Below are 18,214 nucleotides of genomic sequence, written 5' to 3'. Positions count from 1 at the left end.
TTCGTTTTTTTATAAATTCAAAGATTTTTGTTCCTGTAACATGTGCGCAAATCGGTCTGTTTCAAAACACGCATAATATTGTTATTGCTAAAATACTTATTTGCTTTATTTTGTATTTTGCTTCTCATGCACTTTCTCATTAATCACTATAATAGAATACTATTTTTTTTGCCATTTGTCATTTCACCTGACATATGTACTTGAGCAGTCTTCTCAGTGGCCTGCCGCAGGAGGCATTTATTATTATTTCCTCGATTTATATTATGCATCGATTAAAGAATCATGGCTGCATATCTCCTAGACAGACTCAACACCTATAGCTATTTTCCTTCTCAAGAGAAATGTACATAAACGTATTTCTATTTTTTTTTTGTTCCCGTTCTGGTTGCAATGGATGCCCCAATCAGTCTGCTTGTCTGTGTGTGATAATGCAGAAGCAAGTTTTTTGTAACACAGGTATCAGAAAACACATAGAGGATATAATCCTAAACATTTTTCTACGTTTAACACAATTAATAATATTACTTCCATATAAGGGACAACACTAGTATATAATCTTAATTACGCCAAAATTATACAGTGTTCACATGACCAACTGCCTCGATTTGTAACTTGCTTTATAGGACATTGTTAATCCTACATCAACTTGTAGTTATTCTGAATAGCACCGTTACCTTACGTTACATATAGACTAAAAAAGAGACAAACATCTCAATTGAAGCAGTCCACCCCAGCTAAATGTGCTACAGGGAACCAGCCTTCTAATACACTTTTTCCATATATATAGCTACATAGATATCGTGTGTAGGCGTCGATGCGGTGGCTTATACTGCTGACTCAAGCCTCGCTGACGACACGGCCAATGTGATTGCATAAAGCAACTATAATATATGAGACGATTTCGCTCGCTGTTAGCAAACGAAGTTCGCCTGCCTCATATTAATAACAATTACAATAATAAGCCTTATATATATATATATATTGTCATGTAAATAAATAGCTCGTTTCGCCTTTAATTCTCAGAATCCTTTTATGTCGCAATAAGGTAAAAACAGTGATACGGAAGCAGTAGCTACGGTAGCAGCGGTAAATGGCGTAATGAATGGATATTTCAACATAAAAAAAAATATATATATATATATATAATCGTAAAGTTACTTCGCGCGCGTGGCAGCGTATATTCACATTACTATGACACATGGTATTTTTTAGCATATGATTTTTGCTTGCATTCTACATAGTGGGTGATTGATGTATGTACTGACTCTATGTAGACAGATTTTCGTCGTTCTCAGTATCTTTTTTTTTTTTTTTATTACTGCCACGATTATTCAGATCATTTGGTTTTAAACAGCACATCTAAGAGATAGTGCGGATAAATGATGAACGCTCTATGAGAAAACGACGGGTTGAAGCGATGCTATACTTACCACTAATATGCAACAATATCACGCGGCGAAGCCCGCGTTCTGCGAATTGCCTTTTATTTAGGTCAGTTTTCTGAATGTGAGCAAATGTCTACGATATTTAGATAATTATCTAAAGCTATTTAATTAGTCTAACCTCGCAAAATTGCAAATATGAATACAGTAGTCTACAGTGTGTTCGATTGTTTTATATTTTTTTCCTTTTGGTTTTTATCAATATTCGTGATTGAGGTCATATATCCCAGAGAACCCACATATCAATAGCCACCTCAAGGTGACGGAAGTCTTAGAGTTTGTTGCACGCGGAGAAAGAAGAATCGTCAAACGCTCTAAAGTGCTGTTTGTATGTATGTATGTTGAATGTGGTATTTTTTTCTGTCTTCTTTTTTTTAAGTAGTTAATAGATCTTTGTAGCTAAATAGCATTGCCTCTTTTGAAATAGCCGCATCTTCTAGCACTTTCCCCTGCATTTTTTTTCATATAGAAAACTCTTATCGAGAGCTGCGCCCCTAGACACCACAAAGAACCGTAGCGGCGCAAAGGGGAGAAGCGTCGGAGGTGAGCTTGGCAGGCGGCAGTAATAAGGGCTTTGGGTTCGGACATTGTGGGTTGGATATGCTACCAAAACAGCAACCTGGGTCAAGCGAACATTCAGCGTTGTGAGAATTGCTGGCCAGACACAGTTTAGATGAAGCGGGGCTCGACGAATATAATGAAGATGGACCAGACGCTATGCTTTGTTCAAGCTCACCGTTCGATACGCCAGATGCGAACAAGGTAAGTGCTTGATTGTGACATCTGAAATGGTTCATGGCGTTGCAAAAAACAGAAATATATATATATATATATATATAGTCGCAAGTTATTATATCCTTCTTTTATATTGTTTTTTTCACTGTATTATTATCCTTGTTTTTTTACATTTTTTTTTTTAAACAGGTATTAGCACTTTTATTTGAGTTAGAGTGTGAAGTAAGAATCGCAACACGGCTAGATCGGATTTGCGGCTGACCTCAGCCTCACTTCATTTGATTCGACGGACTTGTACATCAGGAAAAATCTGAGAGACCTTTTTAAACAGAAGTAGATTAGGTTACGCAGGGCACTAAACTTACTTCACGGCGATTTGCGTACAATTAGGAAGTACCTCGCCATCGCAATGCCACAACGATTTATCTTTTTTGGTGTTGTCAGGTGTGAACTCGAAAGACAGTGCGCGATATGAGCGCACAAATGAAAAGTCGAACTGAAATAAAATTCAATTAGATAATATCGACAATTTCCATGAGAATGTCATTCTTTTATGTACTAACTAATTCATAATTGGCTATCATTGATTATGCCGTATAAGCAAGATGTCTTTGTAAACAAGCGTTACTGTCAAATAGGAGTTCCTATTTTCCAATATATTTAATATAGCGCTTCTAATAAAAGTAGATTTAATTTGAGTACGGGTGGATACTCACAGGATCTTGTCGTTGGCTATTGCCGATAGCTGTAAGAAAGCGGACAAAATCCACTCTGGAACATTCTTTCACAACACAGATATTCATAAGACCGTCTCCCAGGTGGGCTCTAGGGGCAAAACCAGCTCGCGATTTCGAGCAACGATTTGCTAATAGTGAACAGCTTAGTGATTGCAGCTTCCCACGAAACGTATCGGAGAGCTGAGGCCGCTCTGCCGGGGGGCACAATGGGGTTAGCCGACAACGCTCACAGCTAAGATGAGTGTACCAAATAGTAAAACAACGCACAAGAAAAGTAGATGTGAATATTTATTGGGAAGCATGAATCAGAAATGCTGTTAAGGTAGCTGTCAGCAAGCACCTTGCTCATATTGATTTTGAAATTTCTTAGATTATTGTTATTTTAAATCGATTTAAATTTACAATTCATAAAACCTGTATCTGAAATTCGATTGGCCCGATCAAAGCGCGACACTGAAGCGAATAATATTAATTCAAGCTCATAAAGCATATAAGAAAATCGTTAGGAAACCTGCGATGTCTTTATATTCTGCATGTACAAACTACACTATATGTCGAAAAGCCCTATTTGGACAGGGTAATTAGTCAAGCAGCTTTAAGAAAGGTGAATATACCCTTTGAGACAGAAAGGAAGCTTGTTTCCGGAAACGTCATTTTCAAGAAGTTGTACGTCTACTTTGCCCCCGTATGCGCGATTCTTAAGCAGAGTCTGCCAGCCTGTCCAACTATAACGAAGAGGTCCCATCCATCGATACTTCTCGGCACTCTGAACATTGTCACCAAAAAATCCATAGGACAGAAAACCGGCAAAAAATCGAATCAGCCGGCCTTGGCTGTGAATGCTCCCTAAATCGATGCGTATTCGAGAACCTGAAAACGATGTGCCGAATTTCGTTTACTAGCAATAAATAGAATTTTTGCGCCAAGTCTTTTTTCGAAGAGCCATAATCGCATAACAGTTTGTTTATAGAATTTATCATTACAGTCAAGTATTACTGCTTTGACTATGCAAATTAAACATATGCATTTGCTTTAGCCTTTGTCAGTAAAAGTAAACCCGAAACACAAGGGAGTTGTCCATGGAAAAATAACCGCCACACAGCCAATAAGTCAATATCAGTTACGAATCAAAATTTGTCTGTCTTTTATACATTTGCTATTTTAGCAGAAATCTGTTGCGAACGGTCCCACAAGAGAAGTTTCATAGTTCATAGAGGTGTTTCAAGGTGCGCTCACAGATAAAAGAATCTTCTATGACGATGATGACGAAAATGGTAAAATAAATTATTTACTTACCTATGCCTATTACAAATTGTTTACCCTTTCAAGTCTGATTAAAGTCATATAATAGTGCAGGTACAAAGCCACAATGTTATTTACTTAGGTTAAGATGACGTATTTGGTTATTTGTAGCGTGTCGGGTTTATTACTGCCACGGTATGAGCCCTGGGCTGTTTCACTTGCTCCAATTTATAGATACAGTTATCCACACCACAGATGCAATTCACGGGTATTTTCAGTTCATAAGGACCTAAACTAATTCAATACTACATTAATCTCTGTCCTTTTTGTGGCATCACTTTCGTAGTCTGAATAGTACTATCATCATTTTTCGTATTGGGCCATTAGACATTACATCAAGTGGCTGGCTGTTCTCAGCACGAAACAACGTGCGCTTACGACCAGATTCTAAGCTAAATTACCACGTATCCCGAAGTTTTTTGAGCATTTATGTTGTCCACTGCGCTGTCGCGGGGCTAGAACTACCATACCTTTCAACTTATTTTCCACAAAGCGTTTGACATCTAGTGTTTCACCACCTCTCAATACCAATAGACTCTAGCGTTCCTGTTACTCGAACTACCGCAACGACGAGACAGAAGCTTTGTTTGAAAAACCTTCTATAATACATCAACTGGACTCGAACTCAGATTCGGGAAGCTTTGAGCCATGAAAGCACGACATTATTATGTCCAATGGTTCATCTTGTGTTGTTAACACTATTGTCCTAAAAAAGTAGACACCAACGAGAGCTTGGTTAAGACATGAAAATGGTCATAATTTTATTGCTTTGATAGGTCGCACCTTTAAAGGTTCTTTTACGAGATCCGCATTTCACGTGAGTGGGCAAAAAAAGCCAATGTAATGTCATCATACGGTCTGATGATGCATTTATTATTTTCTGTATATTTTTTCTTAGTCTCTTGCATCTGCCACATATCCGATTCAGGTAGCTCACAACATGTACGTGACAATATACATAAGATTTGTCAAATTTTGTACATATAGGTGATCACGTCAGGTAGTTGAAAGATTATCCCCAATAAAAAATGAATACACACACGTAGCTTCGTAAGGACCAGGTAATCAACAGGTACAGACTTAGTTGTCGCTCATTCTGTGTGCACGTATAGCGGAAAGAGTGTATATCATCAATCGCGGTTTGTGAACTGGAAGAAAAAAGCGCTACGACGAGGGTTGACCGCATGCTGCCGACTTCATTCATGGTAGCGCTGCTAAAAGACCTCAGTATACACCATGCTCTGATAGTGATGCAAACTATTAGCTACTGCACAATCGAATTTCCTCGAAGAGGGAGACTGGCTGTTTTGGCAGCTTTTTTGAGGGTGTCCGAACTCTGCATCTCTTCTATGCGGACGGACAGACAGACAGACAGACAAATGGACACCGGTTATTTCATAATGGCCTATTTTTGCCAAATTTCCGAGTATGATTTCCCGTCAGACAGCAAATAGTATCTAAATCGTGCAATATTACCATTTTGTGAAAACCATCTGCAGCAGAACTGTGCATGCCTCCTCGCTCCACTTTATCGTAAATATTTAATCGTACTTCTTTTATTCATCGACTCACCGGCACTATAGGTTTTTAAGGTGGGTCTGGGTTGCTTTGTCGACCTATTTGATTAATGTTCATTTTGACAAATACAGCTTATTTACTAACTGCAAAAAAAACGTTACACTCAACACGCTTACCTTGAACGGCAGCTTTTATGCCATAGTATACGCAAATGTATCTAAATCAGTGTCTGTGCCTAAGGCGAACTGCTAGCGTTACTCATTGAAATAAATTAAAGAAACCAACATCGATAAGCAAAGTTGAGCCGCGGAACTGAATTAGATAGTTTGCTTAGATCTAATACTGTATAGCGTCGAAGGCGTGGGCAGGGTATGGATGAAAAAACAGGTTGTCCTGCTCTAAGCGTTCAAGTATATTCTGCCGCTTGTCCATCCGTTCTCTTATACGTACATGTATATATGTATGTATAAGAATAACGTAAATGCTTCTAGCAAAACTGCCTTATTCTGTGTAATTCACAGTGACGAGCGTAACGGCAACATCATCCGATGTCCACCGACGTGGCGCACTATGGCCTGGATACGAAGGGCTGGTAGGCCAGTTATTGGCAAACGTGCCAATAAGCTAAAATAGAGATATAATATAGCAGTTATCTTGACATTGACACAGCTTTATCGGCCACACAGAATAAGAGCCAGTGACGGTTTCATAGGAACCTGTGCCTACATATCACTGTATTTTTTTGCACACACATAATTAACGTAAGCATCCATTTTCCCGTCTTGGAGAAAACACTACCTCGTTGAAATTGCACGTCAATCATAGAACTAGATGTTGAAATCTTGAGCGAAATAGATTTGCACTGCGGACCCTCGACAAAGTAATGAGAAACACGCCTGTCGTGAACACACAACGACTTTACAAAAGCCAGTTCACGAACAGCGGTAATAAATATTTAAAAAAAGACACGCCCAGAAAAATATCTTTTGCAGAAAAGACCCTTTGCGAACGGAAGAAATGACGAAACACACAGGAGATATTATCAAACCTTACATATGACCTGTTTACGTTACGGTGGGCCAGTGAATTTAGTCATATACGTATTTTTACTGCAACGAAAATTTCATTTCAGCATTTTTCTTTCGTGTGTGCCGTAGTCTTCCTATTGGTAACTATCGTACGTATTATTACGGGTACTACGCGATGAGGATTCTTGACAGTAAATAGGAAAATAAATCATGGTCCAAGGACGCCAAAGGGTCGAAAATTCTTCATCCTTGCAAGGTCAGGCTGATACAAACCCTAATTCAGTTGCAGGGACGCGTACTCGGGTGCGCGCGTTTATCATAGCCACTGTTTGTATTTTCTATCGTAACTTAACATATATATATCACGAGCTTACTTCATGACTATTCAGCAACGTTTGGCGCTTACGTTAGAGGAAGATCGTCATTAATTTAACAAGTGATGATCTGTAAGAGTCGTATTTAACTTTATTCTGAGAAACGTATGTTACAACAGACGGGTGTAGTAGTAACGCGATAATGAATATGGAGACCATTTTTCCTTACCACCAAATTACTTTCAACGCTACCCTCCCCGCCTGGCTTAGTTATAATATGCAGATACAGGCAAGCTTACCAAAACGGTAAAGCCAGCCTTTGGGGATGTTGTTTTCGTATTGCGTTCGACCTACTGTGAGCCTGATAGGGTCAATAAGGTGACGGGGTTTATTCACTCAAGTGAGTCAATTTATTCGATAAATTGGCAAAAAGCGTTGCATCGGGAGCCAGGAATTCATTTGAGGAACGTGCGGCAAGACACGCCGGCCAATTGACAATGGTCGGTTGGTCATCATTATGTGCGTCACGATCGACGTCATGCTCCAATATTTGCAATATGCGAGAGAGCCGTGATACCATTAGCATTAGGTAAAAAGGGCAAAATAATGGAAGCAATGTTATTGTGAAGCTGGTAGCAAGTTCACTTCATATTAAACATCAAAGACATCTATTTGTTTTAATGTTCATTGATAATTAACTGTATAAGTTGGTCCATGCATCGCAGACGTTTAGTAAGATACATTTTTCAACCCACTGGCACGTATACCATTAAATAATAGTCCCTTTGTCAAGCTCCGCATGCGGACAATAGCAGAATATAACGCTATTCTAAATGCCAGTGCAATAAGATATGAAGCATAATAAAAATAGTGGGCTTTTTAAAAACTTTTTTTCTTACCCAGTTACCGTTCCTTTTTATCTTTGAAATATATTGTGTATCCTGCTTCATTTACCGCTAAGCGCGAACTGGCTTCCAGTAGAAGGCACACTTTATTATATATGAGCATGTGCGTTATTTTCACATAGATGCGTCAATGTGTTGGTAGGTAACTATCGCAACCTATGTCGAAATTGAGGCCAGGTTTAAAACACTGCTTTGGTATCGAGGTATGATTTATTGTCATTGCTGCAATATGTAAAGTTCTAATATCTCGTCTCACTGTAAACGTATAATTTAAAAAATATCAATATAAGCAGTGAGTTCTAATAATGGATTATAGTTCAAAGCCTTCTGCCGTCATGGGAACTTCGCAGTTTGTCACATCAGTCTGTGTCTCCTACCCTTGAAGACAGAACGCGGATGTTTACGTTCGGAATGACTTACTCACTGGTTTACCATTAACGGTGCGAAAACTAACAAGTAGTATAACTCCTATAGAACCTAGATAATAATATTAAAGTAGACTTAATTGGGACGAAAATTGGTTAGCTGTTTATACGCAACCCGCGCTGCTAGAAGGAAAGCAGTTTTTTTTTTCTGAAAGAAAACAACAGATTTTTAGGACGAGGCTGAACTACTTTTAAAACTAGGCGAAGATTAGCCAATGCCAATGTCTTCGCACCTAAAGTCTGAATCGCGACGTGTTATTTCTGCCCCAGAGCGGTAGTCTAAGCTGTTGCTTGTTTTCAAGCGAATTCTGAAGGATCCGAGAGATATTTCTGTACATTAATGTAGAACACCACCAACAAAGCGCAGTTCTAATTGTGAAATGGTGTAAAAGCGCACGTCTGTCGATGCAGGTGTCTCATTTTGAAATTGGATTTAATCGAAACTGCACACAGAAACTTCACTAGAAGTATAAATTATTGTGTCATGGAAGCCAGATAGATACTTTCTAAAGGCCAATCATGTTATTATCATATTTTGTTACAGTGTACATTTCAGTCGTTGTTATTCAAACGCTTAGAACGAACCTAACTAAACCAAATGATATATTATTTCAATTTCGGCCAGAACTAGGCGTGGTCACGTCTGATATGTGGAAGCTCCAGGTCGTTGTGCTTCTTCCGTAAAGACAAAACCGTTACGAAGAAGTGGAAAGCTGCATAAGCTTGGGCGAGTCGACATTACATTGAACAGAAGACCACACGCCTTTGGGCGACACGAACAACCGATACGAAAATGCCATTAATTAAAAAACTGGGTTGTAAACAGTTTAAGGCTTCACGGAGGGTAAGGTTTTCTTTTAGACAGCTTAACAGCCTTGAGTTATATCAACTGTATGGGACGCGTTCGAGAAATACCTGTTAGCGGTTTAGGTCTCAACTAAAAATCTGTTAAAGGAAACGACAATTGCATTAAATAAGAGCGTCCGTTGAATGTGTGTCTTTCAGCTCTCGTAATTTTTGCTCTTCACCATGATCTAGCTCATGAATAGGTAATATTAATTTCACCTAAATACCTTCCGCAACGACGCTAAATCACATACTGCCTTATATCAAGCATGCTCTGTATGCAAAACAATGCGCCGTATGACACGTAAGGGTATGCTCGACAATCGAATAGTGGAGTGAGACAAACCAGTCGTCAAAACAGACATTTGTCAGATGAATGATCAGGCTTTTCGTATGGCAAATGATCGTTTGTTATAGCAATAGTAAAGTTTAATCAGAATCTCATATTGGACGAAAATATTTTCTCAAAATCTGCTAACTTGGTAAAAAGTGTCCGGACTGGCAGACGCACACAATACGCATAAGGAGCTGACTCTCCTACTACGCCTACTCACCGATTGCAATGTGAAGAGCACTGTTCAAAGCACAATGTGCCCCGGTCGTTGTGCATACGAGGGCGTCTGTGCTTCCTGCAGGAATGACGCCCACCGGAAGGGATGGTCGGCCAGGCAGTTCAAATCCGCTCGCCTGCACATTGACTCCGCCACTGCCCCCTGCTGAAGTCTCGCCGTTTCCAGCTGCTGATGCATCGAGGTGCTTCTCATCCTGCAGCAATTGGTGGGTCGCAGCAGTTGCAGCTGCATCTGCACTCCGCAAAGTTTTCTGCATTAAACCATTAATTAATTCGTTTGCCATCCCATCTCCACCAACACAGACCACGCTGAAACCAAATAATACCAATATAGGCAACAAAATACGTTACTATATACAATTGAAGAAAGCCTTCAACAGATTCAAACAAACCCTTACAACTTCCGATGCAACGACCACAACCAGTTTCAACCAAGCATTCTCCACGTCCGTAGTCACAGTACGTCCAATAGAACAGAGTTTCAAGCGTCGTCATGCGAACGTTATCATATCGATTTGCGTATTTATATCTCAGATTATGGTTGTGGTACATCGTTATAGAGTTTACTTATTAAGCAACAATGGCATACATCAATACCATCAATTTTATCAGCGCATGTTATACGCGATGTTTCGGCCTTCGTAATTTGAAGGGCTTGCGGACAGACCGCACGCGCATCATTGCTTTTCAATAATGTTTACATATTATAAAAGAAAAAAACTGCATAGCCAAATAAAGTATTGTCATTTACTTCCACGTGACGACGGAAAAAGCTTTATATATTATACTACCAATGAAACCTTTTATTGGCCTTCTGAAACGTTCCGTACTAAGGTGAATCAGTGGCCCTTTAGAGACGATTCTGTAAAATCTGCTCTAATAAACCAGAACGAGGACTTAGTAGTAGGGTAAGACATTACTTTAATGTAACAAAAGGTTGATACGATGTTTTAAGTAGTACTTGAGCACGTTTTATAGCTTCACTGCAAATAATGCGCTTAATATTTATGCTTCTACACGGACAACTTAGTGGTAGTGGGCGAAGTAATATGGATTCATGATACTAAGCTTTGTATGTCCACCAAATCCTGTGTTGGCCGAAGGGACCTGCCCCTTTCATTAGCATGTACAGAACTTTGAAAAATAATTATAGCTACTAATTCTTGTCCTCATTCGACTGAATACCAGGCCTGCAGAAGCAAGGCCCCCACCACATCAGTGAGCCATGTTAACATTATCCTCACAAACATTGAGGAACATTAGGTCTGCATTCTATTTGAACAGCGAGCTGAGGCCGTTACAAACCTAGTGGAGTGTAATATAGACGTAGATCATAAATAAGGTTATGATTGTATTAACTGAAAGGTAAACAATCACACAAACGTGTAGTAGATCTTCAATTATCACAAGGTAGTATATGTTGGCTATTTATATCAGTTACAAACAACTAAAAAGAAAATCACAGAAGCTATCACTTCATATAACGCAAAGTTCATAGCATAGCTACATGATGAAGAATAGTATCAAAATGTGTAGAAATTTACCTAAAACGTAGAAATCCATGCCATATTTCTGCCGTTTGCTTCTACCGAAAGATGTTTCAAAAGTAGTACGATTTTTACAATGTTTTAATATATTTCCAACAGCTACATATGATGAGTCAAAGGAAATCAGTCGCTTTAGCTTTAGAATTATGCAAATAAATGTAGTACTTCCACTCACGTGTGAAGCGATGTGGTCCGATAGATGTTTGGTTACTTGGCTGAATCGTTTGGTGTTATAAAGGAAAATTGCGTAAATACCAGAAGAATTACTATGTATGATAAATAATAAAAACATCGAAATCATACAGGAAGAAAGGTGCGTACGTAACCGCACCGTTCCACGGAATCAAATCATTCAATATCCTTACATACATCGGCCTAAATAGTAACCACGCTCAACAACTGCCGGTGTATCTACAGTCGTGTTTGATTTGTTTTTTCCTCTAAATAGTAATAATTTGTCGGGTTAAAGGGTCTTACCCATCGTAAACACTGAGATCTTTGTCTGTTACGTATTCTCTAGAGTGACCAGAATGCGTTGTGATAACTATTACGCAATGGATACCACATATCTGGAAAACGGGTGCAGCCTGAAACACAGAACAGAATAACCAATAGCACCAACATTAGATATTCACGCAGAAAGTCCGTTTCTTCTTAAGGCTTGCATAAAATATTTATTAGTTAGCTTTGCATTCATCTTCAGTCACCATCTATCGGACAGAGAAAGCAGAAACGGCGTTGAAAAGAACCACTCTCACTATGTATTCCATCCTTTATGGGAATGAAAACGGTTTCTATATTTCCCTACGTAAGCAGCTTAGCCGTTAGATACTTTTCGTTTTTCGAAAGGCTGGACCGCCGTCGCGTTCACCGATCTCAGTACATATTACCAAAGCCATCAGTACGGGTACACGACCCACTTATGATGATTCATGGCATAACTACTGCGCCAGCGGCGGAGACGACAGCGTCTGATGATTGACGAAGGGATATACCGCCCCTAGCGTGCAACATCGTAGTGTCGTTCTAGCAGTGCTCTCTTTGGTAACGTTAGCAAATTATTATCACGATCGATCCATCTCGGTTGCTCTTTAGATCTCCTGACGGCGAATGAATCAATAAAGGGCAGTACATGAATAATACAAGGGTGGATGGTTCATGTAATGAACAGGAGGTAAAGCGGTTCAATTCTAACCTTAAAATAACTTGTTCGTTAATCTAGTCTACGAGGATATGTATTTATTCTAAGTAGCGATATTGTAAAAACTACTAATAGCATGATAGGAACATGTTATAGGCCAGCCGTTGTCGAACTGGTGCTAAAACTGATCGGGCTCTATTGAAAAAATCGAAGAGCCTAAGTACTTCAACGATGATATACTGACGATCTTGTTATATGCTAATTATATATTCAATGCCCGTCATTGTTGTGCCAGCTTTCGATTCTTTAGTGATTTTTTAAAGCTGCGGCCAGAATAACTTAAGAGCGCATTTTACAATCGTTTTTACACTCTTTGGACGAACAAAGGTCTCTGGAATCTATCTGGAAATTGTTAAAATTTCAATAATAGTCGTGTCTTTTTAACGAAATGCTTCAAGGTACGGTTTCGTTTTGTGTAAGTTATCCACAAAGACTTGTACTAGCGGAACTTAACCTAGAAGAAGAAAGAACAAAAGCTTCAATCATGAACGTTCTAGGACGCTCACATCTTATTAAGCCATAAGAATATATTGACCCATCTTTACAAAGTACGCTAAAATAATGTTTAGAAGCACTTTTTTACTATGGTAAACATTAGCTTTTTAGAAACAAAATTTTAGACAGTTACGTCGTTCTAAACATGTCTAGTTAGTACGTCGCCGAAGAAACAAATCCCCAGTATGCATATTATCGGCGTGAACACCGCAATGACGTACCTTTTCGTTATAAATGGTCCGTGCCCGTTTTCGGCCGCCAAAGGGGTTGATGAAGACGAGCAATTTGCGAGGCCGATCGACGAGGGTCTCGATCGCTCGCCATACGGACGTAACAAAACGATCTCGTGCTCCAACGGTCTCAAACACCAACTGTAAACTTCGTAGTCGAAGTAGGGAGCTACTATTCTGTATCGCGAAGTAGATTCGAGCAGCTGGACCGACCTTTTAACATATTATATATACGTAACGTGACACGAAAAACAAATGAAGCCATGCGAAATTGTGTTAGTTACGCTTTATTGCAGTAAACGAAAATTCGTTAGTAATTAGATAACACTCAACTTGCTGATTTCGCAGCTCGATGGCTAAAAACACACAAATATAGTAACACAAATTTTAATGCTTCCCTACGAATAGTACTGCTTAATTCCGGTAACAATCATATATATAAATATATATGTTCGTAGGGTGGAGTTCGTAATACCGGAGCGACAGTTTGCGGGTCTGTAAATTACGACACTTGACGGTGCTAATTGAAGGGGGCTACTGGGGTCGCCTAGCGACGAACAGCGATTGATGCAGATATTAATAAAAATTGTGACAAAATACCTGATCAGAGTAGCTATCTGATGTTAATCTGCTCGCTTTAGGAATGGACAACAACATCGATACATTTGATCAATAAGCATATTTCAAACGAAACATATAGGGTGTATACGAGTGTAAATACAACACATCTGCGTGACAGCCAGGCCATACAAACCTTGCTCGGGAAATTTTCTCGGCATTGATGATTGACTGTGACACTTGCCGTGTCAGGGACGATGCGTGACAGCAGTGTCGAACGGTCTTGACTTGAATTGGTGTCCGTTGTGACGGTGGCCGTCGCTTTGTGGATGCGGCAGCAGCAGCAACATTTATACGGATGCCCCTGGGTCACAAAGCCTAATGCGCCTCTCGGGCCGCCCGAGGACAGCGACGTTGGACACTTGCAAGCGGTCGCTGATAGTAGACGCTCCAGAGGGACATGGACATCTGTGATAAAAAAAAAATAGCTGCATCCGTGTTATCTAACGTTTTGGGTTTGCCTTAGATAACCATATTAATAAATAAATGACTTCAAGTATCAAACATATCAATGGTGTATGTTATAAAGCCTATTCAGTATCATGCGTAACATTATACTGTTAACTATTCTTTTTTACGGCCCAGTTCCTACAGCCTCTACCACACTCCTTTACGGTCGAAAAATTATTAAACGAACCGATTTTTCTCTATATCAGCCTCGGTTGTATCAACCTTTGCTAATTATGGTAATAGTCGTTCCCCAAATGAATTGCTTGTTTTGCCTCTTCTCTTGGCGGCTCCATCTGCACCTCCGGGTTCAGCCTATGCCCCACCCTTCGGTCCTATCAACTCTCCATACCCATAGCGCCTGCTGACGTAAGGCAGTTTGGGTCGGCCTCGTCTCTGTAAGACAATGACCCTGACCCATTTCTGGTTGTTCTGGGTACGCCTCCCTTCTCGATCTGAGCATTCAGCGCCAATTTGGCACTATTTTACCTAACTCTTCCTTGAGTTTCCGCCATGCGCCTAACAAGCGCAAGCTCACGAAGAACAATTCGATATCTACGTAGAACTAGTGGTTAGTAATCACCGTTCACTTGATTAATTAATTGTCTGTAATTTTATGACACGCCTGTTAGCTATGACCTTAGAGAACTTCGTACCCATTGCATTCGCAAGGGCTCTCCGACAGCGAGGACACACAGATATCATACGCTTGAAAATAAGTGTAGGTGGAAAATAATAAAAAGTGTACGCCATAGCTCTCTTCTTCCGTTACTTTTACATGATTGTAGCATAGCACCGTTTTAAGTGACGCGTCGCGGTTATGATCATTAGGATTGAAGCTAACTTAGTTCATATTTCTATTAGCGTTGCTCTGCTGCTCCCGTAAAAGACAGAGTCTTACAGACGTAGAAAATTAGAAACGATACAATTCGGATGCAAAAACGATCTGATAATTGATTTCTAAAGCAGGTATACAATTATTCTAGGGTGCGATGCCGATCAGGAATGAGGTTTTTAATCTGATAATACTTTATTCAGACTTAGAGGTATGGAAAAATTCTATTTTTCAAGTCACGCATTTTGAGATGGTATATTAGATTAGCATGTTTCAATCGGTCATTAACACGGCCATACAAAACGGTTAAGTCATCTATTCAATATATTTATATATATTTTTTTTTAATGTTTTATACATATAATAGCTTTCAAGATATACAAGGAATGGCCCATATTAAAATCACGAAAATAATTGTAAAATGACCAAGCTTTTGATAAGGGCCTTCCTTTCAAATTCTGTGATCTTCCACTTAAGCCTCCTTATTGTCAGTACTCCGTCGAAGTGTTCCGTTTCGTTAGCTTAATAAAAAAAAGTCAAAGACCTCGTTATCAACGTTCACCTTGCGGCATCAAGAGCGAAGGAAACCTAAAACGGTACTTATAGTTGCTTGAACGATGCCCCCTCTTCATCTACCCATCTCGTAGTGCCACTGTGCATCTTTGGTTCGTATACTTCGCCAGACTGCGCGCTTATGACCTTCGCGCCGATATATCTCTATGTATATTGCTGGAGTAAAATAGAGCATTCAGGCGTTTCTTTTCTAGACGCATCAGCAGCAGCTATTTCGCTTTTCACCATCATCGTTCCGCGGGGTCAGCAGTATCCAAAATCAAACAACTGTTATCCTTAGCTCGACGCTAAGAAGTACTTAGACGACTTAGAGATTGGAGCAAAAGATCTCATTACTTCTGCTTTCTGTCACTTCCGCACCCCTTCTCAGATTTTTGTCATTAGGTAGAGGTTACTTGACGTCCTATCTGACCTCACTTCTATTCGCCTCAATACCATGATCCCCCTTAATTTTCAAGCGGGCAAGTCTCTATCTGGCTCTCGATTGTTATCGAATCCGTCCTTTTTTCATATTCCCGAGACGCCAGAAGACTTCTCATTACGGTTTCCGTGCATTGGGCTTCTTTCAATGAACGATGTTTTTTTGGATCGCTCAAATGGGACAAAGACTATTTTTTACTAAACAGTCGATGCGTTAACTTAGCGACGACCGCATCAGGCGGCTACAAAACGACTTGTTAACGAGATTATGACGTTGAGTGGGCTTCTTTTTGCTTGTTGGTTTTTGTCTTGCGTAATAGCAGGCGTTGGGCTAGTGCTGTTGGGTAAAATAATGCCGAAATCGTCCCACAAATTGTGTCTTGCTGGGACGAGGGAATTGCTCAAATAGCCAAACGATAACTAACTAAATATAACAATACCAACAGTATTTACAATTAATTAATGTAGTACGCATCCTTGCTCTCTCTCTGTACATATATATGTCGGATGGTATCAGCGTACAGGTTTACCATGCGGATAGTATTTACAGTATCGAATTATTCTACTTGCTATATATTAATATATTGAATTAAATAGCTAGGGAGTCTGTACACTTACCCAGTTGAAATCGAGGGCGCAGTTCCCTGTATCTTGAAGACATCATAGTTGGGATTTTTCTAATAATCTTGTTAACGTTTTCCTTGTAGGTGTTTCATTATCTACATACTACTCCTCCTCTGTGAAGTTCATGATAGAGGATAGTTTGCAAGATAGCAGGTAAACTGTACCTCGCTCTGCCACCAGCGCCATTTTAAAGTTTTCATAAGTTAGCTAGCTATCTGGGCAAAACATCGCTTAGTTTTCTATCTCCATGTAGGCAATATCTAATTCCCACTTGAAGTAATTCTTTTTTAGTATGAACTCTAATTGCAGGTAGTTTACCTTTGCGAATCTTACCTTACACTTTTAACGCCTTGTTCCTATCTTTAAAATATCTCGCCTGGATAGTTCACAGGGTAGAAACTGAGAGAACTGCTATATGGGGTAAGCCTAATCTGATCCAGGTACACATGCACCAGCCATTAACTACAAAATACCCGATACCCATTCTTTGCACCAAGCTGGGCTTTAGCTTCATGCCCAGATTCAAAAATGCATATAAAGTGCACACGTTTTAAGACACGAACTGTCGCATATGATCAGTAGTTGGTACCAAATGTACGTTCAACAAAAATATTTTGAATACAGCAGGAACCCGTTTTTGTGTCCTAGTTTTATGAGATTTTGGCATGGAGGACGAATTTAAAGATAATAAATAGTCGTAGTATTCAAACGGTGTTCAATAAATCTCAGCAAGGTTATACGTTTGTCGTTGTCTATCTGTACGGATCCGAGTAAGATTAGACCCAAGTGCTTGCTTAATGATGGCCAAATTCGCAGTAAACTGGATTCTTCATTTGGATAGATCTTCCTCGTCCGCGTTCATCTGCACAAAAAAAAATGCCTTTCTTACTCCAGTCACTGGTGACTCCGCAGTGCGCGGTTTTCGTCTAGCGAAATATTGCGATGTTATTTACGCTGTTGTTCGCGTTTCTTAACGAAGTAGCGATCAGGTAATGGTAATTCAAAATACGTCATTCGTTTGATCGCTGCCATCGCCATTGACTTTGAACTAGGATTATACAGCGTAGCATGCCATTCCCTAACGTCATCGCTGCAGGCGTTTCAGACACTCTCTTAATCTGGACAAATCAGTAGTTCAGGACTATATGAAACTCCTCATTGTACTTCCATTCCTTTTCTTTGTTTCTCAATAAGCGGTGGACGTGACAAACAAAATGTTAGGCAGCGACCTTTGCTTGTCGATTCCGCCAGTGTCAACGATGCGATTGTCTGTACGCCCGTTCTACAACGCACACCCGCCTCTGTAGTAGTCGGTTACGCTAACTGTCTACGTATGATTGTTAATAGTTTTATTTCATGGTAAACAACATAATCAGTACAATTTCATGCTACACGTGAGTT

At 39.7% G+C, this 18,214-nt stretch overlaps 1 protein-coding gene across 4 annotated transcripts in view; it reads right to left on the bottom strand.

Moving 5' to 3' along the window:
• Positions 1–76: 76 nt before the first annotated feature.
• The window catches only part of Cerk (Ceramide kinase), a 32,420-nt gene continuing 14,282 nt past the window's right edge, over positions 77–18,214 (bottom strand). For 2 of the 4 annotated variants that reach the window (XM_086982173.1, XM_022795592.2), the window contains 8 exons: positions 14,051–14,322; positions 13,288–13,509; positions 11,848–11,957; positions 9,807–10,132; positions 3,529–3,784; positions 2,894–3,146; positions 2,543–2,673; positions 77–2,225 (listed from right to left, as the gene is read on the bottom strand). In XM_086982173.1, coding sequence (XP_086838299.1) covers positions 1,937–2,225; positions 2,543–2,673; positions 2,894–3,146; positions 3,529–3,784; positions 9,807–10,132; positions 11,848–11,957; positions 13,288–13,509; positions 14,051–14,322 — 1,859 coding nt within the window. In that variant the 3' untranslated portion in view covers positions 77–1,936. Of the gene's footprint in view, positions 2,226–2,542; positions 2,674–2,893; positions 3,147–3,528; positions 3,785–9,806; positions 10,133–11,847; positions 11,958–13,287; positions 13,510–14,050; positions 14,343–16,807; positions 16,869–18,214 lie in introns of those variants that run through there. The other 2 variants (XM_022795593.2, XM_086982172.1) reach the window with 2 other exon arrangements.

Source organism: Varroa destructor, unplaced genomic scaffold (genome assembly GCF_002443255.2).
Source record: "Varroa destructor unplaced genomic scaffold, Vdes_3.0 BEIS01000003.1, whole genome shotgun sequence".
NCBI classification, from domain to species: Eukaryota; Metazoa; Arthropoda; class Arachnida; order Mesostigmata; family Varroidae; genus Varroa; species Varroa destructor.
This window is presented reverse-complemented; position numbering and strand designations above follow the sequence as displayed.